This window comes from Fimicolochytrium jonesii (genome assembly GCF_025526975.1).
Source record: "Fimicolochytrium jonesii strain JEL569 chromosome Unknown EV422scaffold_28, whole genome shotgun sequence".
Classification (NCBI taxonomy): Eukaryota; Fungi; Chytridiomycota; class Chytridiomycetes; order Spizellomycetales; family Powellomycetaceae; genus Fimicolochytrium; species Fimicolochytrium jonesii.
In genome coordinates, this window is record NW_026515695.1 from 171,123 (window position 1) to 198,691 (window position 27,569).

The 27,569-nt window shown below is 54.9% G+C and overlaps 3 protein-coding genes across 3 annotated transcripts; 2 read left to right on the forward strand and 1 right to left on the reverse strand.

The window, feature by feature from the left end:
* The first annotated feature begins 311 nt into the window (after window positions 1-311).
* EV422DRAFT_223868 (carbamoyl-phosphate synthase L chain, ATP binding domain-containing protein) lies at window positions 312-3,482 on the forward strand. The gene is made up of 10 exons (XM_053065490.1): window positions 312-683; window positions 754-814; window positions 888-979; window positions 1,040-1,328; window positions 1,400-1,620; window positions 1,692-1,842; window positions 1,907-1,976; window positions 2,056-2,414; window positions 2,488-2,996; window positions 3,073-3,482. The coding sequence occupies exons 1-10, from the start codon at window positions 522-524 to the stop codon at window positions 3,391-3,393; spliced, it is 2,235 nt and encodes a 744-aa protein (XP_052922374.1). The 5' UTR covers window positions 312-521; the 3' UTR covers window positions 3,394-3,482.
* Window positions 3,483-3,644: 162 nt separating this feature from the next.
* On the forward strand, window positions 3,645-5,157 carry EV422DRAFT_223597 (uncharacterized protein). Its single transcript, XM_053065489.1, has one exon. The coding sequence runs from the start codon at window positions 3,961-3,963 to the stop codon at window positions 4,885-4,887; it is 927 nt and encodes a 308-aa protein (XP_052922375.1). The 5' UTR covers window positions 3,645-3,960; the 3' UTR covers window positions 4,888-5,157.
* Window positions 5,158-5,611: 454 nt separating this feature from the next.
* On the reverse strand, window positions 5,612-6,626 carry EV422DRAFT_560649 (uncharacterized protein). The gene is made up of 3 exons (XM_053071950.1): window positions 6,397-6,626; window positions 6,134-6,332; window positions 5,612-6,073 (listed from the first exon to the last, which is right to left on the reverse strand). The coding sequence occupies exons 1-3, from the start codon at window positions 6,509-6,511 to the stop codon at window positions 5,707-5,709; spliced, it is 681 nt and encodes a 226-aa protein (XP_052922376.1). The 5' UTR covers window positions 6,512-6,626; the 3' UTR covers window positions 5,612-5,706.
* Window positions 6,627-27,569: the final 20,943 nt, after the last annotated feature.

Here is a 27,569-nt window from a genome sequence, read left to right on the forward strand (position 1 = left end):
CTTCCTAGCCATTCATCGCTTTTCCCTGCTCCATCTCTTACATTGATGGCTCCATATGAAACGCTTATGCTTGCCAATGAAACCGACTTGCACCCGACCATTACATACAGGAACAGGTGAACATCATACTCTCGAGTTGCGTGCGGTGACTGCTGCGAAAGATGCCCATCCGCTACTCTTTCAGTCTGTCCAGGTGTGGTTGAGCCGAGGGGGCCGTCCGTCAGAAGTGGAAGTGTCGGTGGTAAATGAGAGACGCGCTCGAGGGTCAGCTGCCGTCCTCACGAGCATCATCACGTTCGCTCGCTGGGAAACATTCTGCAAAACAAGACATTGGCCTCAGCACGGTTCTCGGTTTACAGCTTTGACATCGGCAAAAGGAGCTTGCCATCGGGTAGCCAGCATACCTCACTCGAGTCGCTCGTGGAAAACTTCACAGGTGAGCATAGCATAGGGACGACCGCTGGTTCCTGCCGCTCTGAGATACTAAGGCCATCCGGTGATTCCCCAGACCTTCATCCAAGATGTTAGGGCAGCTTCAGTTCCGATCTGCGGCCGCAACCGCTAAGGCGCTTCACGGACTTTCTCAGGCTCAACGCACCCAGTCTGCTGTTGCCGCTACGGCATGCTCGGCACAACGAGCAACAGGCCGAAGGGCAGTCGCGACCTCGACCGACTATGGCAAGGTACGTTACGACCGCGCATTGTAGCGTTATGGAGACGTGCCCAATAGACTTATTGATATGTTCTGTACAGACTTTCGACAAGATCTTGATTGCCAACAGAGGAGAGATTGCATGTCGTGTTATCAAAACTGGTACTGACAGCTGGTTCTTATGCTGTGCGCGAATAAAGAAGGCGTGAGAACTCACCCACTCCGTGACTCCCAGCTAAAAAGATGGGGATCAAAACGGTCGCCATCTACTCCGAAGCCGATGCGAACTCGCTTCATGTGCGCCTAGCAGACGAGGCAGTCTTTGTGGTCAGTCACGGATACGCACGACTTTTTATGGCCGCATGCTGCTCACTTATCGGAAATTAGGGACCGCCACCTACGAGCAAAAGTTACCTCAATATTCCCAACATCCTCGGAGCTATCAAGCAAACCGGCGCGCAGGCTGTTCACCCTGGTTACGGATTCCTGTCAGAAAACAGTCAATTTGTCAAGGCTCTTGATGGCGTCGGAGCGACTTTCATTGGACCGAACGAGTCTGCTATGGCTGCTATGGGAGACAAGATCCAGAGTAAAATCATTGCACACGAAGCCAAGGTCAACACCATTCCTGGTTTTAACGGAGTCGTGAAGGACGCCGAACATGCGGTCGAGATTTGTATGCATACTCCTTGTTTGCGAACGATCATTCGCGCATTACGATAGACTGACAGCGTTGACCATTCACAGCGAGATCCATCGGCTATCCTGTCATGATCAAGGCTTCCGCTGGCGGAGGTGGAAAAGGAATGCGAATCGCTTGGAACGACAACGAAGCACGCGACGCTTTCAAGATCTCGTCGTCCGAAGCTCTGTCCAGTTTCGGAGATGACCGTCTCCTTGTGGAGAAGTTCGTTGAGGACCCGCGTCACATTGAGATCCAGCTGATCGGAGACAAGCATGGCAACGTCGTACGTAGACGGCATCACATTTTAGCGCATGATTTCCTGTGATCGCTCATGTAGTGATTCCGTAATTTCAGATCTACCTGCCAGAACGTGAATGCTCCATTCAGAGGCGGAACCAGAAGGTCATTGAGGAGGCACCTAGTGTTCACATTGACGAGGCGACACGCAAAGCGATGGGTGAACAAGCTGTTGCATTGGCGAAGAATGTAGGATACTACTCGGCCGGTATGTAGTTCGTCGTCGTCGGAGCACCAATGGGAGCGGCAATTCACAGGACGCCTCACCACAGGTACCTGCGAGTTCTTGGTGGACCCGAAGCGGAACTTCTATTTCCTGGAAATGAACACTAGATTACAAGTGTGGGTGGCGAGTAGTAGCTACTCCTCGTCTTCAACTTGGCTACCATCCGAAAACTCATTCCGACCTTTCAATCCTCAGAGAGCACCCGATCACCGAATACATCACAGGCTTAGATCTCGTAGAGCAGATGATCCGGGTCGCCGCGAACCAGAAGTTGAACTTCAAGCAGTCGGACGTGAAAATCAAAGGTTGGGCCTTCGAGTCCCGCGTGTACGCCGAGGACCCCGAAAAGTACCTCCCATCCATTGGTACGCTCAACAAGTACATTGAGCCCAAGGCGATCAAGGACGAGATTCGCTGCGACTCTGGAATCGTGGAGGGAAGTGAGATTAGCATTTACTACGATCCTCTGATCTGCAAGCTTTGCACGCATGCACCTACTCGTGCTGAGGCTATCACTACCATGGAGAAGGCGCTTGATACCTACGTGATCAAAGGTAGGAGCGTATTGTGTGATTGAAGCCCTACTCAACCGGAGACTAACCTTTCTCTTGTTCTATCCCACTTAAGGTGTCACACACAACGTCCCGCTTCTCCGCGACGTATACTCTCACCCCCGGTTCCAATCCGGAAAGATTTCCACCGCGTTCCTGGCAGAAGAATATCCCAAAGGATTCAAGGGTCACAAACTCACGGAAGAATCCAGCGAAGAGCTGGTCGCCATCTCCGCCGTCATTCACTCCCTCCGCGACGCCCGCAAGCGCGGATGGGTGCAAGGCGGCGGCTCCTTCGCCGACAACCGCGTCGGCACACCCGTCGCAAAGTCCGATTGGTCGTTCTTTGTCGGCATTGGCGAGAACGCCACCCAGAAAGCGGACGTCAAGAAAGTAAGCGACGGCACGTACACTGTTGCCATTGATGGAAAGGCGCCCGTCACTGTGTCGAACCTTGAGTGGGTGCTGGAGAGCCCTATCATCCATGCGCACGTCAAGGGAGCGAAGGGGGCTGCGCGACCCGTCACGATGCAGTATTTGGAGACGGATGCTTCGGGATACAAGTTGCAGCACTATGGCACGAAGGTATACTAAACTCATGCGTTTTCCTCCTCATCTTCATAACCGTCATGACCATCCTAACACCACCTCTCCCCACCAGTTCTCCGTCCGCCTCCAAACCCCGCTCCAAAACCAGCTCTCCATCCACATGAAACCCAAGCCCAAGATCGACACAACCCGCATGATCCTCGCCCCCATGCCCGGCACCGTCGTCTCCGTCGCCGTGAAAGTCGGCGACCTTGTCGCAGAAGGGTCCGAGCTCGCCGTCGTCGAGGCGATGAAGATGCAAAACGTGCTTCGCGCGCCGAGGGCGGGGACTATCAAGGGCGTTTATGTGAAGGCGGGAGAGAGTGTGGGTGGGGATGAGGTTATGATTGAGTTTGCGGGGGATGCGGCGAAGACCGTGAAGAAGAGTGCGTGAGGAGTGACTGAGATAGCATAGGTAGATCACACTCCACAGTTCTTTCAACATCTCAAGCGTTAGTGTGGCGTTGGACTAGAATATCTCATCTGAGGATCCCCCAATCATAGGCGAAGAACACTTTGTAGAGGACTTGATGTTTCGTCGCTCTTCTTCTCTTTCATATGATCCAAAAACATGCATGTTTACATCTTGAGGAATGGATTGCCGATTTACATATATCTGGATAGCACACCTGAATGCATCAGGAAGGAATGTTTCGATGGTGAGCACCTGCTCGCTACTGCTGCTTTCCGCGAGTTTCCTGAGGATGCCTTCCGCAGCGTGAAAGTTCTTCTGGAAAAAGGCTTTGTGGATGCGACACGGTTCGATGTCAGTTGCTTGATGTATGTACCGGAGTGCAGCTGGCAAACGGTCGCTTCTCGGCTGGAATCACCATTTTGGATGCGATTCACGCCGCCACTGGACGGTGAGCCACATTTATCTCTAGTTGGTGAGCCAGACCTCTTGAGATACAAATGTATACTTCGGCATTGACTCTTAGAGCAGCGGCAATATCTCAAAGAAATGGCGCACATGATTCTGAAAGCTTCGGGAAGCATCAACGAACTAGACGTTTTCAGAGTGACAAATGAAGCCACTCAAGAAGCTTGCTGCGAATTTTTGCACTACAATACCGCAGCCTACGATAGGCTTGCCCGTGTCTATCTTCTCAAAATGGCGGAAATACCGCCCGAGTGGGTCCGGAAGCGCGTGTCGCAAGGCTTCTCTATTGGTGGGTCGCACCTAAAATACATCCTCAAAAATTGGCTATGTCGCCTGCCGACCGGGCTGGACGGGTTCACCAACTGTGACGAGGCCGACACGGCGTATATCGACGACCATCCCATGATCTGGCTACTGAACGTGATACCATCTTCGCGATTGTTTCTGCGTAAGTTTCGTGACTATGGCTACGACGGGCTTCTCCCGGTCGTTCTGCATGCCGGCCTGAGATTCGAGCTAAAGGACGTGTGCGCATTTTTTGAGAAACGACCCCTGGCTTTCCTCAAAGACCTTCTCGGGGCGGACGAAAGCTGCTTTTTTCGCGACTCGGACGGTCTGCTCCCTTTTGATCCGCGCAAGGGGCCAGCGCTCTATGAAGCGGCGTTGGCACGGAGCGGACCTTGCGGGCGTAGTAAGCCAGACGTCCTCAGGCTCTTGGCGGAGGACGTTCGGGTGATACCGTCTGAGGAGAACATATCCGGTGTTGCTCGGTTGCTGTTACCACGTACTGTGCGAACCATGCTGGACATTGCCCGTGACAGCTTACCACGAGACGATTTTGCGGAGATGCTTGCCTCTCTGGCTTCTTGCTGGGATGACGCGAACACTTTGGTTGCTCAGGTGGAGGGAGACTTTGACCCGTTGTTGAAGAGGCACGCGGCCACAAGGATGGTTAGAGTCTTTGCGGACCGCCAAAGGGAAGCACGCCAAGCTGATGGGAGCCTTTGACGCGAGCTTTGGAACCAAGAAAATGCATGGTGTTGGGCAGGGCAGGTTCCCACCCGACATATCATCTATTCCAACGTCCACCGATGGGACTTTCGTTCACCATCTGGATATTGTGAGCGATCGCGAGCCGCCTTGCTTCCTGCTGGGCTTCTACCATGCAGCATGTAAATTTGATTCGGGGCGGTCGTCACTTCACGTCTCAATGGCGACTACGGGCTTCCACCATGCAGGCAACGACCCGTTTGGCAAGGTCAAGCTCCAACCTTGGTCGCTTCGAGCCAGCGCAAATCTACAAACGCTCATGGTACACATCTACGAGACGCGACGTATGAGCCATTGGCACCATAGAGCTTGACTAGCGGTTCGTGGGCAAATATAGATCTTGCTAGTCATATATCGTAGTTTGTGTTACTTTCCATTTGTCATATATCCTTACACCCGCACGTCAATGCTAAACATGGATTGGCGAGCCCTTGGCCACAGTCGGTTGGGTTGAGGGTTATAGCTACTTAGCCCACAAACCGGCGGATGCTGTTATCATTCACAAGCATGTCGCAACTCTGCGGGAGCGCGGCTGCGGGAGCGGGAGACATGGGCAGGTAGTTATTAACTTATGTGTCATTCTCGAGAGGCTAGCGGACCAGATTGCTCTACTTTGGGAACAATCTGGTGGTATGCGGCCGTGGTGCCGATTCTGTACAAATAATCTACCTGCGTTATAAGTTACAAGTTGCCATCATCGGCGACGCCTCAGGCAGAGATACAATGATGTGGATGGCAGATAACCACCACGGAAAATGGGATGGGGTGAAATCTAGACTACCTACGGTTACGGGAGAATGCGTCTGGTCTGCGGCCATTGCCAAACACCACCGAACGCACAATCGAGAGGAAATTCTTGGTGCTCAGGACGTCCCGATTGTGCACTCTCATCCATAGTCGTAGTGGTCGTCTTCCAGGAATCTCAAATGGCGTCCAGTCTTGGTTGATACATTCGGGGTTGGGGCAACCCACCAATCCATGGACGTATTCCATTCTTCCCTTTCTAGCTTGCCATGGCCGAGATGACAGCCGGCGTCGGATGTTTTTCTTCACACGCCCGTGGCAGTCTGGGCACACCGAAGACGTTCGATACTCATCTAGCAAGTAGCATGGAATGCTGTTCCTTGCAAAGAGTGTGTGGAATCTGATTTCCCCCCATGAGTGAGCGTATTATAATACATAAAAAACAATGACGGTCACTCACCCTTTGGTCTTTGATGACTCCTGAAAGCGCATGGTTTTTCCAGCGTCGCTCCAATCACCCAAGATGACCAAAAAATGCTTTCCATACAGCCGTCGCATGTTCTTGATGAGCTTGCTCTCAGACTTTTGCCGCAGTGAGAACGCCTTGAATCTGCAAGCCACGTGAATCTCATCCTGGTAAAACTCATCCAGGGCGGGATCTGGGATATGAATGTGAGCCCATGTATTACCAAATTTGAAAATCAAAGAAGTAGAACATCATACCCGCATGTTCGTAATCCACGATGAACGCTGAGAACGCCTCGATGTTCATGCTCTTGTGCGATGGAATATGTGCTTCCATCTCAGCGATGCCCGCATTGATCTTTCGCTCTGTCATGTCTCTTTGAAAGTACCGAGACTTTGTCTCGACCGCACGTTGATTGGATGTGTATCTGATATGGGGTGGTGCATTGTGAGGACGCTGCAACGGAATGTCGCCGCAACGGGGATGGCGGAGACAGGGGGCTGGCGGGCGGAGACGGGGGGCTGGCGGGTGGAGACGGGGGGATGGCGGGCGGAGACTGTTATGGACGACGCGCCCATACCATAAGCTTACCTACTGACAGCCGCCAATGTCAACCGCCAAATGTCAAACGCCAATGTCAATGTCAATGTCAGTGTCAATGTCAGTGTCAATGTCAATGTCAATGCCACTCCCCCTCTCTCCTCTCATTTCGCCAATCCTGTTGCAATATCGCCACTCCGCCTCTGTCCTCTCATTTCCCCAATTCCCCCTCGGCTCCTCCACACCCCCCACTGCTTCCTCATAGCCAGCAGCTGTAGCAATGCTCTCTACGCTCGCCACGCACCTCCAGGAGCATAGCTGGCGCCCCCCAGTCCCCTCTTGTTGTTGTTGTTCTCTGATCTGCTGGGTTGCCTATCTATAAATAGCCGGCCTCTCTTTGTCCATTCCCTTCCTCCCCAGCAGATCAACCCCAGTTCTTCTCATCTCCTGTTCTAGTCCTTGTTTCTTGTTTCGCCAATAGAATCTCTTGTCGCCTATCACACTCGCCCTGTCTTCTCTACTTCGCTTCTGCCCCCGTCGTCGAGATCATAACAGTTTGATCTGCTCCAACACTGCGAAGTTCAGAACCTGTCCAGCCCTGCATCCGACAAACCTTTTTCGCCATGTCCCAACCCGAATCCGTACCTTTCACCGCCAAGCAATGGAACGATATGTGCCAAGCCATCGCCGCCTTGCAAAGCCAAAACACCAACTTGCAGGCCAACCTAGCGCAAGCCCAAGCCGACGCACAAGCTGCCCAGAGCATCGCCGCCCAGGTTCAAGCCGATACGTACACCCGTCCCCAAGTCGCCAACCCTGCTCTGGAACCAAGAATCAGCTCGCCCGAGAAGTTTGATGGTACCCGCAGCAAATTCCGTTGGTGGTTGAACAACATCCGGTTGATGTTTGCTCTCCAGCCTGACCGCTACCCCAGCAACATCATCAAGATCCAAACTATTGGCACCTACCTCACCGGCACTGCGCAAGCCTGGATGGCGCCCCTAGTCGAACGCCAAGATCACAGCCTTCAGGACTTCAATAGTTTTATCAGCCAGATGCAATCGGTCTTCGGAGACAGCGACAGGGTCGGCACCTCTAAAAACAAGCTCCAGAACCACCCGTGCAGCAACCGAGTACGTTGCTGAGTTCTGCCAGCTACAATGCGATGTCTCCTGGAACGACCAGGCCCTGATTGCTACCTTCCGCCGTGGCCTCAAAGAAGACGTCAAAGACCTGATGCTCACAATGCCCCCTGCGGCCACCATTGATGTGGTGATGGAGCAGGCTATCCAGTGCGATAACCGGCAGTTTGAGCGCCGCCTGGAGCGAAACAGAAGCCGCCAGACCTTCCCGGTTCCCCACACCTCGTTTACTACTACCACCACTGTCGACCACAGCGAGCCTATGCAGATTGACGCCGCTCGTCCCCGCGGCCCTCTGAGCCCTCAGGAACGCCAACGCCGCATTTCCAACAACCTCTGCCTTTACTGCGGTGGCGCGGGGCACATTGCAAAAGTCTGCCCCGTCAAGAACAAGACCACCACCCGTGCCGCCAACGTCGACATCAAAGAACCCTCCACCGAACAGGGTTTTCCCAAAGTCCAGCCGCAGTAAAGCCCCAGCGACTGGACAACACACACCGCCCCGGGCCTCCTAACCTTGCAGCTCCTGCAACGGGAGAGGCCACCCCCCTGGTTCCCGACTCCGTTATAGCCGACACAACCCTCCTAGCCGCTGCCCATGTCGAAAACCCCGAAATTAACCCCCGCGCCATGCTTGCGCTGGGTCCCGTCGAACCCTTCAACTACCCCGTTACCATCATGGTATCATCCAGCCGCGCCCCAATACCTACCTCAGCCATGATCGACAACGGTGCCCTGTCCTGCTTCATCGACAGAGACATTGCCCGCAAACACCGCATCGCCCTAGTCCCGCATCAGCGTCCACTGACGATCGAACTCGTTGACGGTCAACCCAGCTCTGCTGGGCCAATCACCCATCACACCCAACCACTAGGCATGTGGGTCGACGACCACTTCGAAGAACTCGTCTTCCATGTCACCAAATCACCCCATGCTCCAATCCTCCTTGGTCTCCCCTGGCTCCGCCTCCACGACATTAACCTTGACTTCAAGAACCTTTCGGTCGGTTTCCGTTGCGACTGTCAGTACCATGAATTCGCAAATTGGGACAACTCTCCAGCACCCCCGAGCCCAGCACCCGCCAGAACCCCCGAGCCCTTGATCCGCATTCCCCAGGATGAAGTCCCCGTCGACGAAACATGGTCGATTCCAGTACCCAAGGTAGCTCGCTCCAGCACCCCAGAACCGGCTCCCACGCCGCTCCGAGTCTCGTTCATCTCCGCCCCAGCCTTCCGGGTCGCAGCAAGGCATGACCAGGTCTTTGTCGCCTACGCCAACCCTGCGAAACCCAATCTCCCGGCCTCGCCTAGCCCCAGTAACCCCCTGACACCCGAGAAAGACATCAAAGACTTCCTGCCCCCCGAGTATCAAGACTTCGCCGACGTTTTCGAAAAGAGAAATGCTGACACTCTCCCCGAGCACCGGCCCTACGACTGTCCAATCGATCTGGAAAAAGGCAAGCAGCCACCTTTCGGCCCGATCTACAGCCTCAGCGAACCAGAAATGAAGGCACTCTGCGAATCTCGAAGAAAACCTCGCCAAAGGATTCATCAAACCCTCAAAGTCCCCTGCCGGTGCGCCAGTCTTATTTGTGAAGAAAAAGGACGGTTCTCTCCGCCTCTGCGTGGATTATCAAGGCCTGAACAACATCACGGTGAAGAATCGCTACCCCCTGCCCCTGATCAATGGTATCATGGATCGTTTGCGCGGCGCCCGCCGCCTCACCAAGATCGACCTCCGCGGCGCTTATAACCTCTTACGCATGCGCCCGGGCGATGAATGGAAGACCGCCTTCCGCTGCCGCTACGGCCTATTCGAATACAATGTCATGCCCTTTGGACTCAGCAATGCTCCTGGCGTCTTCCAGTACCTGATGAACGACATCTTCTGCGACATTCTCGATGTGTTTGTTGTCGTCTACCTCGACGATATCCTGATATTCTCCAAGAACCCCGAAGATCACCCCAAACATGTCCGCGAAGTCTTGTCCCACCTCCGACAGCATGGGTTGTACGCCAAACCAGAGAAGTGCGAATTCAATCGCGAATCCGTTGAGTTCCTAGGCTTCCTCATCTCCGAGAAAGGCATCCAGATGGACCCCAAGAAGATCGCTGCCATCACGGATTGGGAACCTCCCAAGACTGTCGAAGGCGTCCAGCGGTTCCTCGGCTTTGCCAACTTCTATCGCCGATTCATCCAAGGTTATTCCAAGATCTCTACCCCGCTCACAGCCCTGACCCGGAAAGACATCCTGTACGCCTGGACACCCGCCGCAAACACCGCCTTCGAGAACCTGAAGAAAGCATTCACCACCGCCCCCATCCTTGCTCATCCTGACCCAGAGAAGCCCTTCGTCGTCGAAACTGACGCCTCCGACTTCGCTCTTGGCGCAGTTCTCCTCCAACCTGACCAGGACAATCAGCTCCACCCCGTGGCCTTCCACTCTCGCAAATTCACGGCCGAAGAGATCAACTACAAGATCTACGACAAGGAACTTCTGGCCATCCAAGACTCCTTTGCCCAGTGACGACACCATCTCATTGGCGCCCGTCACAAGATCACCGTTTACTCCGACCATAAAAGCCTTCAGTACTTCATGACCACCCGCACCCTGAACCGCCGCCAAGCCCGCTGGTCGATATTCTTCTCGGATTTTGACTTTGTCATTACCTATCGCCCCGGTTCCCAGCAGCACCAAGCCGATGCCCTCTCCCGACGCTCCGAACATGAGCTAAAAAAGGGGGAAGAAGCGTTCCGCTCCCAGGCAACCACAATTTTGACTCCCGAACGCCTTCGACTCGCCGCGGCCTACCTCACACCCATGGATACCACGCTGCTTGACAAGATTAAGGCCGCCCAGGCTTCTGATCCCCTCGCTAAGACCATTCGCAAAAAGCTCAAGATACCCCTCGCCCAACGAACCGAGGAAACCCAAGATCGTATCAAGCGGTTCTCAGATGAAGATGGGATCCTGCTGCACGATAACCTGGTCTATGTCCCCAGCAACGAGCTCTGAGCTGAAGTCTGCCACGACATGCACGATACACCCCTAGCCGGCCACTTTGGGATGTCCAAGACGCTCGAACTCGCCTCCCGCAACTACTGGTGGCCCAGCGAGTGGCGCTTCGTCAAGGCCTACGTCAAGTCCTGCGATACCTGTAGCCAAGCGAAATCCAGTCGACACAAACCATATGGCCTACTCCAGCCCAACAGTATCCCTACCCGCCCTTGGGGATCTTGGTGTTATGGACGACGCGTCCATACCATGCGCTTACCTCATGACAGCATCCCAACAGTCAGTCAATGTCAATTCCCTGTCAAAACCTGACATCTGCCAAACCTCGCAGCCGCACGCAGCCGCGCTACCCCACACCTGCCACTGCCTTCATTTCTCCACGCAGCCGCACGTAGCCACACCTCCCAACACTCGGCGCTCACAAACCCTTCTCCATACTTCCCCACGTACCCGCCCACAGCCTCAGCGTAGCCACCCCATCCCCAGTCTTCTGTTTCTATGCTTCCCCACCCTTGGCGCTTCTCTTGGCTTCCCTCTCATTCCGTACCCTTCTGCTTCCCCACGCTTCCCCAGCCTTCCCAGAAAAACATAAACAGCCGCCTCCCCTGAGCTCCCCACTTCCTGATCCCCCAGCAGATCGACACCAGTTCTTCCTAGTCTTGTTCTAGTTCTTGTTTCGGTCTGAATACCATTACCTGTCAACAACCTGCACCACAAGTCGCCTCTATTTCCATCGGCTCCGCCCATTCATAACAGTTTGATCTGCTCAACAACCCCCAGCCGCTGTACCTCCACGCCAAATCACCATGTCCGACGCCCTTCCCCTCACGGCCGAAGCCTGGCAAGCCATGTGCAATGCGATTGACGAACTTCGAGCGCAGAATACCACCCTACAAGCCGAACTAGCGCAAACCCAGACCACTGCCCCTGCCACCCACGCCCCCGAACCCAAAATCAGTCTCCCAGACAAATTTGATGGCACCCGAAGCAAGTTCCGTGGGTTCCTCAACCAGATCCGGCTCATGTTCGCCCTCCAACCCAGGCGCTACCCCAACGATCAGACCAAGATACGAACTATTGGCACCTACCTCACTGGCACCGCCCAGGCCTGGCTGGCGCCCCTTGTCGAACAAGACCATCATTCCCTTACGAACCTGGATGATTTCATCCAGCAAATGCAAGCAGCCTTTGGAGACAGTGACAGGATCCGCACGTCCGAAAACAAGCTCCAGAACCTTCGACAAACCCGTGCAGCAACAGAGTATGTAGCTGAATTCCGACAGCTGCAATGCGATGTGTCGTGGAATGACCAGGCATTGATTGCCACCTTCCGTCGCGGCCTCAAAGAAGACGTCAAGGACTTAATGCTCACGATGCCCCCTACCGCCTCAATCGACACCGTGATGGAACAGGCCATCCAATGTGACAACCGATTGTTTGAGCGCCGTCTAGAGCAAAGCAGGAACCGACAGCCATATGTGCCAGTTACCACTAGCCCCACCCTCATGAGCCCCGACAACCGCCCAGACGACCCTATGATCATTGACGCTGCTCGTCCGCGAGGACCCCTCACACCGCTAGAGCGCCAACACCGCATCACAAACAAACTTTGCCTCTACTGTGGTAAACCCGGCCACATAGCCAAACTCTGCCCGAACAAGATACGCACGGCGAATGTCGCGGTTAAGGAACCTGCACCCATCCAGGATTTTGCCCAAGTCCAGCTGCAGTAAAGGCCGAGCAGCTGGGCAACACCTGTCCTGGGCCTTCTCACCACGCAGTACTGCCAAGGGAGAAGCCACAATACCTTGCTCCAATCCTGGCATCTCCAGCAACACCCTTCTCCTGACCACCAACAATGTCAATCTCCTATCTGAGATACCCTCACCCATGCGGACTTTGGGCCCATCCTCACCATTCGAGTACCCTGTTACCCTGCAGATATCGGCCCAGCGAGCTCCAGTTCAGCTTTCAGCACTACTCGACACCGGTGCGATGTCGTGCTTCATCGACGAAAGTTATGCCCGCAAGCACCGCATCCCACTTGTCAAGAAGGAGGACCCCATTGCGCTTGAACTGGTTGACGGACGTCCCAGCCATGCGGGCTCCATTACCCATCACACCCAACCTTTGGGCATGTGGGTCAACGACCATTTTGAGGAGGTGGTATTCCATGTGACATGTTCCCCGCATGCGCCAATCATCCTGGGGCTTCCCTGGTTTGAGCTCCATGATGTGGAGCTACATTGGAAGACTTCGCACTCTTTGCGTCCGCTGCCATTGCGGTTTTGGACAATACGCCTCCTGGGATGCCCTGCCAACAGAACCTAGCCCGAAGCCCTCAAGAACCCCTGAACCTCTGATCCGTATCCATCAAGACGAGATTTCAGTCTCCCTAGCCCAGACACCCAACACACTGGACCCAGCACCCACACCGATCCACGTATCGTTTATCAGCGCCCCAGCTTTCCGTGTGGCAGGCAAGGCATGACCAGGCATTCATTGCCTACGCCAATCCGACCAAGTCAGATTCCCAAGCCCTGGCGACCACTCCTCCAAAAGATCCGAAGGCCATCATTCCTGAAGAATACCAAGATTTTGCGGACGTCTTCACCAAGAAGAACGCGGATACCCTCCCAGAGCACCTGTTATGGACGACGCGTCCATACCATGCGCTTACCTCATGACAGCATCCCAACAGTCAGTCAATGTCAATTCCCTGTCAAAACCTGACATCTGCCAAACCTCGCAGCCGCACGCAGCCGCGCTACCCCACACCTGCCACTGCCTTTATTTCTCCACGCAGCCGCACGTAGCCACACCTCCCAACACTAGGCGCTTACAAACCCTTCTCCATACTTCCCCACGTACCCGCCCACAGCCTCAGCGTAGCCACCCCATCCCCAGTCTTCTGTTTCTATGCTTCCCCACCCTTGGCGCTTCTCTTGGCTTCCCTCTCATTCCGTACCCTTCTGCTTCCCCACGCTTCCCCAGCCTTCCCAGAAAAACATAAATAGCCGCCTCCCCTGAGCTCCCCACTTCCTGATCCCCCAGCAGATCAACACCAGTTCTTCCTAGTCTTGTTCTAGTTCTTGTTTCGGTCTGAATACCATTACCTGTCAACAACCTGCACCACAAGTCGCCTCTATTTCCATTGGCTCCGCCCATTCATAACAGTTTGATCTGCTCAACAACCCCCAGCCGCTGTACCTCCACGCCAAATCACCATGTCCGACGCCCTTCCCCTCACGGCCGAAGCCTGGCAAGCCATGTGCAATGCGATTGACGAACTTCGAGCGCAGAATACCACCCTACAAGCCGAACTAGCGCAAACCCAGACCACTGCCCCTGCCACCCACGCCCCCGAACCCAAAATCAGTCTCCCAGACAAATTTGATGGCACCCGAAGCAAGTTCCGTGGGTTCCTCAACCAGATCCGGCTCATTTTCGCCCTCCAACCCAGGCGCTACCCCAACGATCAGACCAAGATACGAACTATTGGCACCTACCTCACTGGCACCGCCCAGGCCTGGCTGGCGCCCCTTGTCGAACAAGACCATGATTCCCTTACGAACCTGGATGATTTCATCCAGCAAATGCAAGCAGTCTTTGGAGACAGCGACAGGATCCGCACGTCCGAAAACAAGCTCCAGAATCTTCGACAAACCCGTGCAGCAACAGAGTATGTAGCTGAATTCCGACAGCTGCAATGCGATGTGTCGTGGAATGACCAGGCATTGATTGCCACCTTCCGTCGCGGCCTCAAAGAAGACGTCAAGGACTTAATGCTCACGATGCCCCCTACCGCCTCAATCGACACCGTGATGGAACAGGCCATCCAATGTGACAACCAATTGTTTGAGCGCCGTCTAGAGCGAAGCAGGAACCGACAGCCATATGTGCCAGTTACCACTAGCCCCACCCTCATGAGCCCCGACAACCGCCCAGACGACCCTATGATCATTGACGCTGCTCGTCCGCGAGGACCCCTCACACCGCTAGAGCGCCAACACCGCATCACAAACAAACTTTGCCTCTACTGTGGTAAACCCGGCCACATAGCCAAACTCTGCCCGAACAAGATACGCACGGCGAATGTCGCGGTTAAGGAACTTGCACCCATCCAGGATTTTGCCCAAGTCCAGCTGCAGTAAAGGCCGAGCAGCTGGGCAACACCTGTCCTGGGCCTTCTCACCACGCAGTACTGCCAAGGGAGAAGCCACAATACCTTGCTCCAATCCTGGCATCTCCAGCAACACCCTTCTCCTGACCACCAACAATGTCAATCTCCTATCTGAGATACCCTCACCCATGCGGACTTTGGGCCCATCCTCACCATTCGAGTACCCTGTTACCCTGCAGATATCGGCCCAGCGAGCTCCAGTTCAGCTTTCAGCACTACTCGACACCGGTGCGATGTCGTGCTTCATTGACGAAAGTTATGCCCGCAAGCACCGCATCCCACTTGTCAAGAAGGAGGACCCCATTGCGCTTGAACTGGTTGACGGACGTCCCAGCCATGCGGGCTCCATTACCCATCACACCCAACCTTTGGGCATGTGGGTCAACGACCATTTTGAGGAGGTGGTATTCCATGTGACATGTTCCCCGCATGCGCCAATCATCCTGGGGCTTCCCTGGTTTGAGCTCCATGATGTGGAGCTACATTGGAAGATTCGCACTCTTTGCGTCCGCTGCCATTGCGGTTTTGGACAATACGCCTCCTGGGATGCCCTGCCAACAGAACCTAGCCCGAAGCCCTCAAGAACCCCTGAACCTCTGATCCGTATCCATCAAGACGAGATTTCAGTCTCCCTAGCCCAGACACCCAACACACTGGACCCAGCACCCACACCGATCCACGTATCGTTTATCAGCGCCCCAGCTTTCCGTGTGGCAGCAAGGCATGACCAGGCATTCATTGCCTACGCCAATCCGACCAAGTCAGATTCCCAAGCCCTGGCGACCACTCCTCCAAAAGATCCGAAGGCCATCATTCCTGAAGAATACCAAGATTTTGCGGACGTCTTCACCAAGAAGAACGCGGATACCCTCCCAGAGCACCTGTTATGGACGACGCGTCCATACCATGCGCTTACCTCATGACAGCATCCCAACAGTCAGTCAATGTCAATTCCCTGTCAAAACCTGACATCTGCCAAACCTCGCAGCCGCACGCAGCCGCGCTACCCCACACCTGCCACTGCCTTTATTTCTCCACGCAGCCGCACGTAGCCACACCTCCCAACACTAGGCGCTTACAAACCCTTCTCCATACTTCCCCACGTACCCGCCCACAGCCTCAGCGTAGCCACCCCATCCCCAGTCTTCTGTTTCTATGCTTCCCCACCCTTGGCGCTTCTCTTGGCTTCCCTCTCATTCCGTACCCTTCTGCTTCCCCACGCTTCCCCAGCCTTCCCAGAAAAACATAAATAGCCGCCTCCCCTGAGCTCCCCACTTCCTGATCCCCCAGCAGATCAACACCAGTTCTTCCTAGTCTTGTTCTAGTTCTTGTTTCGGTCTGAATACCATTACCTGTCAACAACCTGCACCACAAGTCGCCTCTATTTCCATTGGCTCCGCCCATTCATAACAGTTTGATCTGCTCAACAACCCCCAGCCGCTGTACCTCCACGCCAAATCACCATGTCCGACGCCCTTCCCCTCACGGCCGAAGCCTGGCAAGCCATGTGCAATGCGATTGACGAACTTCGAGCGCAGAATACCACCCTACAAGCCGAACTAGCGCAAACCCAGACCACTGCCCCTGCCACCCACGCCCCCGAACCCAAAATCAGTCTCCCAGACAAATTTGATGGCACCCGAAGCAAGTTCCGTGGGTTCCTCAACCAGATCCGGCTCATTTTCGCCCTCCAACCCAGGCGCTACCCCAACGATCAGACCAAGATACGAACTATTGGCACCTACCTCACTGGCACCGCCCAGGCCTGGCTGGCGCCCCTTGTCGAACAAGACCATGATTCCCTTACGAACCTGGATGATTTCATCCAGCAAATGCAAGCAGTCTTTGGAGACAGCGACAGGATCCGCACGTCCGAAAACAAGCTCCAGAATCTTCGACAAACCCGTGCAGCAACAGAGTATGTAGCTGAATTCCGACAGCTGCAATGCGATGTGTCGTGGAATGACCAGGCATTGATTGCCACCTTCCGTCGCGGCCTCAAAGAAGACGTCAAGGACTTAATGCTCACGATGCCCCCTACCGCCTCAATCGACACCGTGATGGAACAGGCCATCCAATGTGACAACCAATTGTTTGAGCGCCGTCTAGAGCGAAGCAGGAACCGACAGCCATATGTGCCAGTTACCACTAGCCCCACCCTCATGAGCCCCGACAACCGCCCAGACGACCCTATGATCATTGACGCTGCTCGTCCGCGAGGACCCCTCACACCGCTAGAGCGCCAACACCGCATCACAAACAAACTTTGCCTCTACTGTGGTAAACCCGGCCACATAGCCAAACTCTGCCCGAACAAGATACGCACGGCGAATGTCGCGGTTAAGGAACTTGCACCCATCCAGGATTTTGCCCAAGTCCAGCTGCAGTAAAGGCCGAGCAGCTGGGCAACACCTGTCCTGGGCCTTCTCACCACGCAGTACTGCCAAGGGAGAAGCCACAATACCTTGCTCCAATCCTGGCATCTCCAGCAACACCCTTCTCCTGACCACCAACAATGTCAATCTCCTATCTGAGATACCCTCACCCATGCGGACTTTGGGCCCATCCTCACCATTCGAGTACCCTGTTACCCTGCAGATATCGGCCCAGCGAGCTCCAGTTCAGCTTTCAGCACTACTCGACACCGGTGCGATGTCGTGCTTCATTGACGAAAGTTATGCCCGCAAGCACCGCATCCCACTTGTCAAGAAGGAGGACCCCATTGCGCTTGAACTGGTTGACGGACGTCCCAGCCATGCGGGCTCCATTACCCATCACACCCAACCTTTGGGCATGTGGGTCAACGACCATTTTGAGGAGGTGGTATTCCATGTGACATGTTCCCCGCATGCGCCAATCATCCTGGGGCTTCCCTGGTTTGAGCTCCATGATGTGGAGCTACATTGGAAGATTCGCACTCTTTGCGTCCGCTGCCATTGCGGTTTTGGACAATACGCCTCCTGGGATGCCCTGCCAACAGAACCTAGCCCGAAGCCCTCAAGAACCCCTGAACCTCTGATCCGTATCCATCAAGACGAGATTTCAGTCTCCCTAGCCCAGACACCCAACACACTGGACCCAGCACCCACACCGATCCACGTATCGTTTATCAGCGCCCCAGCTTTCCGTGTGGCAGCAAGGCATGACCAGGCATTCATTGCCTACGCCAATCCGACCAAGTCAGATTCCCAAGCCCTGGCGACCACTCCTCCAAAAGATCCGAAGGCCATCATTCCTGAAGAATACCAAGATTTTGCGGACGTCTTCACCAAGAAGAACGCGGATACCCTCCCAGAGCACCTGTTATGGACGACGCGTCCATACCATGCGCTTACCTCATGACAGCATCCCAACAGTCAGTCAATGTCAATTCCCTGTCAAAACCTGACATCTGCCAAACCTCGCAGCCGCACGCAGCCGCGCTACCCCACACCTGCCACTGCCTTTATTTCTCCACGCAGCCGCACGTAGCCACACCTCCCAACACTAGGCGCTTACAAACCCTTCTCCATACTTCCCCACGTACCCGCCCACAGCCTCAGCGTAGCCACCCCATCCCCAGTCTTCTGTTTCTATGCTTCCCCACCCTTGGCGCTTCTCTTGGCTTCCCTCTCATTCCGTACCCTTCTGCTTCCCCACGCTTCCCCAGCCTTCCCAGAAAAACATAAATAGCCGCCTCCCCTGAGCTCCCCACTTCCTGATCCCCCAGCAGATCAACACCAGTTCTTCCTAGTCTTGTTCTAGTTCTTGTTTCGGTCTGAATACCATTACCTGTCAACAACCTGCACCACAAGTCGCCTCTATTTCCATTGGCTCCGCCCATTCATAACAGTTTGATCTGCTCAACAACCCCCAGCCGCTGTACCTCCACGCCAAATCACCATGTCCGACGCCCTTCCCCTCACGGCCGAAGCCTGGCAAGCCATGTGCAATGCGATTGACGAACTTCGAGCGCAGAATACCACCCTACAAGCCGAACTAGCGCAAACCCAGACCACTGCCCCTGCCACCCACGCCCTCGAACCCAAAATCAGTCTCCCAGACAAATTTGATGGCACCCGAAGCAAGTTCCGTGGGTTCCTCAACCAGATCCGGCTCATTTTCGCCCTCCAACCCAGGCGCTACCCCAACGATCAGACCAAGATACGAACTATTGGCACCTACCTCACTGGCACCGCCCAGGCCTGGCTGGCGCCCCTTGTCGAACAAGACCATCATTCCCTTACGAACCTGGATGATTTCATCCAGCAAATGCAAGCAGTCTTTGGAGACAGCGACAGGATCCGCACGTCCGAAAACAAGCTCCAGAACCTTCGACAAACCCGTGCAGCAACAGAGTATGTAGCTGAATTCCGACAGCTGCAATGCGATGTGTCGTGGAATGACCAGGCATTGATTGCCACCTTCCGTCGCGGCCTCAAAGAAGACGTCAAGGACTTAATGCTCACGATGCCCCCTACCGCCTCAATCGACACCGTGATGGAACAGGCCATCCAATGTGACAACCGATTGTTTGAGCGCCGTCTAGAGCGAAGCAGGAACCGACAGCCATATGTGCCAGTTACCACTAGCCCCACCCTCATGAGCCCCGACAACCGCCCAGACGACCCTATGATCATTGACGCTGCTCGTCCGCGAGGACCCCTCACACCGCTAGAGCGCCAACACCGCATCACAAACAAACTTTGCCTCTACTGTGGTAAACCCGGCCACATAGCCAAACTCTGCCCGAACAAGATACGCACGGCGAATGTCGCGGTTAAGGAACCTGCACCCATCCAGGATTTTGCCCAAGTCCAGCTGCAGTAAAGGCCGAGCAGCTGGGCAACACCTGTCCTGGGCCTTCTCACCACGCAAGTACTGCCAAGGGAGAAGCCACAAAACCTTGCTCCGATCCTGGCATCTCCAGCAACACCCTTCTCCTGACCACCAACAATGTCAATCTCCTATCTGAGATACCCTCACCCATGCGGACTTTGGGCCCATCCTCACCATTCGAGTACCCTGTTACCCTGCAGATATCGGCCCAGCGAGCTCCAGTTCAGCTTTCAGCACTACTCGACACCGGTGCGATGTCGTGCTTCATCGACGAAAGTTATGCCCGCAAGCACCGCATCCCACTTGTCAAGAAGGAGGACCCCATTGCGCTTGAACTGGTTGACGGACGTCCCAGCCATGCGGGCTCCATTACCCATCACACCCAACCTTTGGGCATGTGGGTCAACGACCATTTTGAGGAGGTGGTATTCCATGTGACATGTTCCCCGCATGCGCCAATCATCCTGGGGCTTCCCTGGTTTGAGCTCCATGATGTGGAGCTACATTGGAAGATTCGCACTCTTTGCGTCCGCTGCCATTGCGGTTTTGGACAATACGCCTCCTGGGATGCCCTGCCAACAGAACCTAGCCCGAAGCCCTCAAGAACCCCTGAACCTCTGATCCGTATCCATCAAGACGAGATTTCAGTCTCCCTAGCCCAGACACCCAACACACTGGACCCAGCACCCACACCGATCCACGTATCGTTTATCAGCGCCCCAGCTTTCCGTGTGGCAGCAAGGCATGACCAGGCATTCATTGCCTACGCCAATCCGACCAAGTCAGATTCCCAAGCCCTGGCGACCACTCCTCCAAAAGATCCGAAGGCCATCATTCCTGAAGAATACCAAGATTTTGCGGACGTCTTCACCAAGAAGAACGCGGATACCCTCCCAGAGCACCTGTTATGGACGACGCGTCCATACCATGCGCTTACCTCATGACAGCATCCCAACAGTCAGTCAATGTCAATTCCCTGTCAAAACCTGACATCTGCCAAACCTCGCAGCCGCACGCAGCCGCGCTACCCCACACCTGCCACTGCCTTTATTTCTCCACGCAGCCGCACGTAGCCACACCTCCCAACACTAGGCGCTTACAAACCCTTCTCCATACTTCCCCACGTACCCGCCCACAGCCTCAGCGTAGCCACCCCATCCCCAGTCTTCTGTTTCTATGCTTCCCCACCCTTGGCGCTTCTCTTGGCTTCCCTCTCATTCCGTACCCTTCTGCTTCCCCACGCTTCCCCAGCCTTCCCAGAAAAACATAAATAGCCGCCTCCCCTGAGCTCCCCACTTCCTGATCCCCCAGCAGATCAACACCAGTTCTTCCTAGTCTTGTTCTAGTTCTTGTTTCGGTCTGAATACCATTACCTGTCAACAACCTGCACCACAAGTCGCCTCTATTTCCATTGGCTCCGCCCATTCATAACAGTTTGATCTGCTCAACAACCCCCAGCCGCTGTACCTCCACGCCAAATCACCATGTCCGACGCCCTTCCCCTCACGGCCGAAGCCTGGCAAGCCATGTGCAATGCGATTGACGAACTTCGAGCGCAGAATACCACCCCTACAAGCCGAACTAGCGCAAACCCAGACCACTGCCCCTGCCACCCACGCCCTCGAACCCAAAATCAGTCTCCCAGACAAATTTGATGGCACCCGAAGCAAGTTCCGTGGGTTCCTCAACCAGATCCGGCTCATTTTCGCCCTCCAACCCAGGCGCTACCCCAACGATCAGACCAAGATACGAACTATTGGCACCTACCTCACTGGCACCGCCCAGGCCTGGCTGGCGCCCCTTGTCGAACAAGACCATCATTCCCTTACGAACCTGGATGATTTCATCCAGCAAATGCAAGCAGTCTTTGGAGACAGCGACAGGATCCGCACATCCGAAAACAAGCTCCAGAACCTTCGACAAACCCGTGCAGCAACAGAGTATGTAGCTGAATTCCGACAGCTGCAATGCGATGTGTCGTGGAATGACCAGGCATTGATTGCCACCTTCCGTCGCGGCCTCAAAGAAGACGTCAAGGACTTAATGCTCACGATGCCCCCTACCGCCTCAATCGACACCGTGATGGAACAGGCCATCCAATGTGACAACCGATTGTTTGAGCGCCGTCTAGAGCGAAGCAGGAACCGACAGCCATATGTGCCAGTTACCACTAGCCCCACCCTCATGAGCCCCGACAACCGCCCAGACGACCCTATGATCATTGACGCTGCTCGTCCGCGAGGACCCCTCACACCGCTAGAGCGCCAACACCGCATCACAAACAAACTTTGCCTCTACTGTGGTAAACCCGGCCACATAGCCAAACTCTGCCCGAACAAGATACGCACGGCGAATGTCGCGGTTAAGGAACCTGCACCCATCCAGGATTTTGCCCAAGTCCAGCTGCAGTAAAGGCCGAGCAGCTGGGCAACACCTGTCCTGGGCCTTCTCACCACGCAAGTACTGCCAAGGGAGAAGCCACAAAACCTTGCTCCTGATCCTGGCATCTCCAGCAACACCCTTCTCCTGACCACCAACAATGTCAATCTCCTATCTGAGATACCCTCACCCATGCGGACTTTGGGCCCATCCTCACCATTCGAGTACCCTGTTACCCTGCAGATATCGGCCCAGCGAGCTCCAGTTCAGCTTTCAGCACTACTCGACACCGGTGCGATGTCGTGCTTCATTGACGAAAGTTATGCCCGCAAGCACCGCATCCCACTTGTCAAGAAGGAGGGCCCCATTGCGCTTGAACTGGTTGACAGACGTCCCAGCCATGCGGGCTCCCTTACCCATCACACCCAACCTTTGGGCATGTGGGTCAACGACCATTTTGAGGAGGTGGTATTCCATGTGACATGTTCCCCGCATGCGCCAATCATCCTGGGGCTTCCCTGGTTTGAGCTCCATGATGTGGAGCTACATTGGAAGACTCGCACTCTTTGCGTCCGCTGCCATTGCGGTTTTGGACAATACGCCTCCTGGGATGCCCTGCCAACAGAACCTAGCCCGAAGCCCTCAAGAACCCCTGAACCTCTGATCCGTATCCATCAAGACGAGATTTCAGTCTCCCTAGCCCAGACCCCCAACACACTGGACCCAGCACCCACACCGATCCACGTATCGTTTATCAGCGCCCCAGCTTTCCGTGTGGCGGCAAGGCATGACCAGGCATTCATTGCCTACGCCAATCCGACCAAGTCAGATTCCCAAGCCCTGGCGACCACTCCTCCAAAAGATCCGAAGGCCATCATTCCTGAAGAATACCAAGATTTTGCGGACGTCTTCGCCAAGAAGAACGCGGATACCCTCCCAGAGCACCGACCCTACGACTGTCCCATCGACTTAGAAGAGGGCAAACAGCCACCGTTCGGCCCGATCTATAGTCTCAGCGAGCCTGAAATGCAGGCACTCTGTGACTACCTTGAAGAGAACCTAGCTAAGGGGTTCATCAAGCACTCCAAGTCTCCCGCCGGTGCCCCAGTCCTCTTTGTCAAGAAAAAGGACGGTTCCCTCCGTCTGTGCGTCGACTATCGTGGACTCAACAGTATCACCATCAAGAATCGCTATCCCTTGCCCTTGATTAACAGCATCATGGATCGTCTTCGAGGGGCACGCCGGCTCACCAAGATTGACCTCCGGGGAGCCTACAACCTTCTTCGGATCCGGCCAGGGGATGAATGGAAGACAGCGTTCCGATGTCGCTACGGCCTATTCGAGTATAATGTCATGCCGTTTGGGCTCACCAATGCCCCTGGAGTATTCCAACACCTCATGAACGACATATTCCGTGACATTCTCGACGTTTTTGTTGTGGTCTACCTTGACGACATTCTGATCTTCTCAAAAAAACCCAGAAGACCACCCCAACCACGTCCGAGAGGTGCTCTCACGACTCCGCCAGCACGGGCTGTATGCGAAACCGGAAAAATGCGAATTCAACCGTGACTCTGTTGAGTTCCTGGGGTTTATCATCTCCCAGCAAGGCATTTCCATGGACCCAAAGAAGACGGCTGCCATTACCGAATGGGAACCCCCGACGAGTGTCAAAGGCATCCAGCGCTTCCTTGGTTTTGCCAACTTCTACCGGCGATTCATCAAAGGGTACTCTGCGATCGTTGCACCCCTGACCACGCTCACTCGCAAAGACTTGCCATTCAAATGGACCCACGCTGCACACCTAGCTTTTGAAACCCTCAAGAAAGCCTTCACCTCCGCACCTATCCTGACTCACCCCGACCCTGACAAGCCCTTCATTGTTGAATCCGATGCCTCCGACTTTGCCCTTGGCGCCGTCCTCCTTCAACCCGATGACACAGATCAACTCCACCCCGTGGCCTTTCACTCCCGCAAATTTACTCCTGAGGAAATCAACTATGAGATCTACGACAAGGAACTCCTGGCTATCCAAGAGTCATTTGCTCAATGGCGACACCACCTCATTGGTGCCCGCCACAAGGTCATCGTTTACTGTGACCACAAGAACCTCCAGTACTTCATGACTACCCGTACCCTCAACCGCCGCCAATCCCGCTGGTCAATCTTCTTTGCTGATTTCGACTTTGTCATCACATACCGCCCTGGTACCCAGCAACACCAAGCTGACGCCCTCTCTCGTCGCTCTGAATACGAGCTAAGGGAGGGGGAAGAAGCATTCCGCTCCCAGGAAACCACGATCCTCACCCCTGACCATCTCCGCCTGGCCGCCACTTATCTGACCCCACTGGACTCCTCGCTCCTTGACCAAATCAAAGCTGCCCTGGCATCCGATGTGTTTGCGCAAACCATCCGGCGACAGCTTAGGGCCCCCATTGCCCAGCAATCTCAAGAAGACCAAGAACGGATAAAGCGATTCTCCGAGGAAAATGGGGTTCTGCTGTACGACAACCTTGTCTACGTCCCCACCAACAAGCTCCGTGCTGAGATCTGCCGGGACATGCATGACACGCGTTTGGCAGGACACTACGGCATGTCAAAGACCCTGGAGCTCATCTCACGCAACTACTGGTGGCCTAGCCAATGGCGTTTTGTCAAGTCCTACATCAGGTCCTGTGACGTATGTGCTCAAGCCAAGACCAGCAGACACAAGCCCTACGGTCTCCTTCAACCCCTCCAGGTCCCTGACCGCCCCTGGGGGTCAATTTCCATGGACTTCATCACGGATCTACCCGCCAGTGATGGGGTTGATTCTGTGCTCGTTGTCATCTGCCGGTTCACCAAGATGGCGCACTTTGTACCGTGCAGGAAAACTGCCACCGCTGAGTCAACTGCAGATCTGATCTGGCACCATGTCATCCGGCTCCATGGACTCCCTGACGATATTGTATCTGACCGTGGCCCACAGTTCAACTCCCACTTCTGGAAACGTCTCTTCGCTCTCCTGGGAACCAAGGTCAACCTCTCATCGGCGTTCCATCCCCAGAGCGATGGACAAACCGAGCGGACCAATCAGATTCTTGAGCAATACCTTCGCTGCTTTTGCAACTATCAACAAGATAACTGGAAGGAACTCTTGTCTTCTGCTGAGTTCTCTTACAATAACACCATCCACTCCGCCACCCAGACAACCCCCTTCTACGCCAACTATGGGTTCCATCCTCGATTCAGTCTGGCTTCCGCCACCACAACCGAATCCCTTAATCCTGCAGCCGAAGCTTGTGCCAACCATCTCAAGGAAATCCATGAACAGCTTGCCACTGAGCTCAAGGAGGCCCAAGGACGCATGAAGCGCTTTGCCGATGCTAAGAGGGCACCTGGCCCAGACATGAAACCCGGGGACAGTGTCTGGCTCTTACAACGGAATCTCAAGACTCTCCGACCTTCCCAGAAACTTGATCACCGTAAGATTGGCCCCTTCACAATCACGGAGAAGATCAACTCGGTCACATATCGCCTCAAGCTTCCCCCATCCTACAAAATTCACAACGTCTTCCATGTCTCCCTTCTTGAACCACGTTTCACCATTCCGGAGCGAACTGAGCCAGAACCCACCCCACCAGAAGAAGTCGAAGGACAGGAGGAATGGATTGTGGAAGACATTCTTGACTCCCGTATTCGACGCACGCACCTTCAGTACCTCATCAAGTGGCAGGGTTGGCCAAGCTCGGAGAACACATGGGAGCCAGTGGAACACCTTGCCCGATGTCAAGAGCTTGTTGCCCAGTTCCACCAAAAGTACCCCGACAAACCCCGCCCAAAGCCTGCCAACATCAAAACAACATCCGGACGCCGTGGCTAAAGGAGGGGGTGATGTTATGGACGACGCGTCCATACCATGCGCTTACCTCATGACAGCATCCCAACAGTCAGTCAATGTCAATTCCCTGTCAAAACCTGACATCTGCCAAACCTCGCAGCCGCACGCAGCCGCGCTACCCCACACCTGCCACTGCCTTCATTTCTCCACGCAGCCGCACGTAGCCACACCTCCCAACACTCGGCGCTCACAAACCCTTCTCCATACTTCCCCACGTACCCGCCCACAGCCTCAGCGTAGCCACCCCATCCCCAGTCTTCTGTTTCTATGCTTCCCCACCCTTGGCGCTTCTCTTGACTTCCCTCTCATTCCGTACCCTTCTGCTTCCCCACGCTTCCCCAGCCTTCCCAGAAAAACATAAATAGCCGCCTCCCCTGAGCTCCCCACTTCCTGATCCCCCAGCAGATCAACACCAGTTCTTCCTAGTCTTGTTCTAGTTCTTGTTTCGGTCTGAATACCATTACCTGTCAACAACCTGCACCACAAGTCGCCTCTATTTCCATTGGCTCCGCCCATTCATAACACTTGGTCCCTGGACTTTATCACCAGTCTGCCTCCCGTGGACGGATACGACCCCATCCTGAACGTCAACTGTCGCCTCACCAAGATGGCCCACTTCATCGCCTGCAGCGAGTCAGAATCCGCCGAATCCACCGCCGACCTAGTCTTCCACAACATCATCCGTCTCCACGGCCTCCCCGACGACGTCATCTCTGACCGAGGACCCCAGTTTAAGTCCCGGTTCTGGCGTCGACTTCTCAAACTCCTTGGGGCAAAAGCCAACCTCTCCTCGGCCTTCCACCCCCAGAGCGATGGCCAGACGGAACGCACCAACCAGATCCTGGAGCAGTATCTCTGATGCTTTTGCAACCACCAACAGGACAACTGGAAACAGCTTCTGTCGTCCGGCGAGTTCGCCTACAACAACACCCACCAGTCCGCCTCCCAGACCACCCCCTTCTACGCCAACAAGGGTCTCCACCCCCGCTTCAGTTTCGCGGCCTCTGCTACCTCCGAATCCGTCAACCCCGCCGCTGAAGCCCGCGCTAAACAAATCAGGGAAGTCCATGAACAGCTCGCCTTCGAGCTCAAGGAAGCCCAAGATCAAATGAAGCGCTACGCCGACGCTAAACGAATTCCTGAACCGGACTTCAAGCCTGGCGATCACGTCTGGCTCCTCCGCAAAAACCTCCAGACAACCCGGCCCTCTCAGAAACTCGACCATCGCAAGATTGGGCCATTCCCCATCGTTGAAAAAATCAATCCCGTCGCCTACCGGCTCAAGCTCCCGCCTACGTACAAAATCCACGATGTCTTCCATGTCTCGCTCCTCGAACCCCGCTTCACCATCCCCGAACGACACGAACCCAAACCTGCGCCCCCAGAGACCGTTGAGGGTCAAGAAGAGTGGGTTGTCGAAGCCATCCTTGACTCTCGCATCCATTGTCGTCGCCTTCAGTACTTGGTCAAAT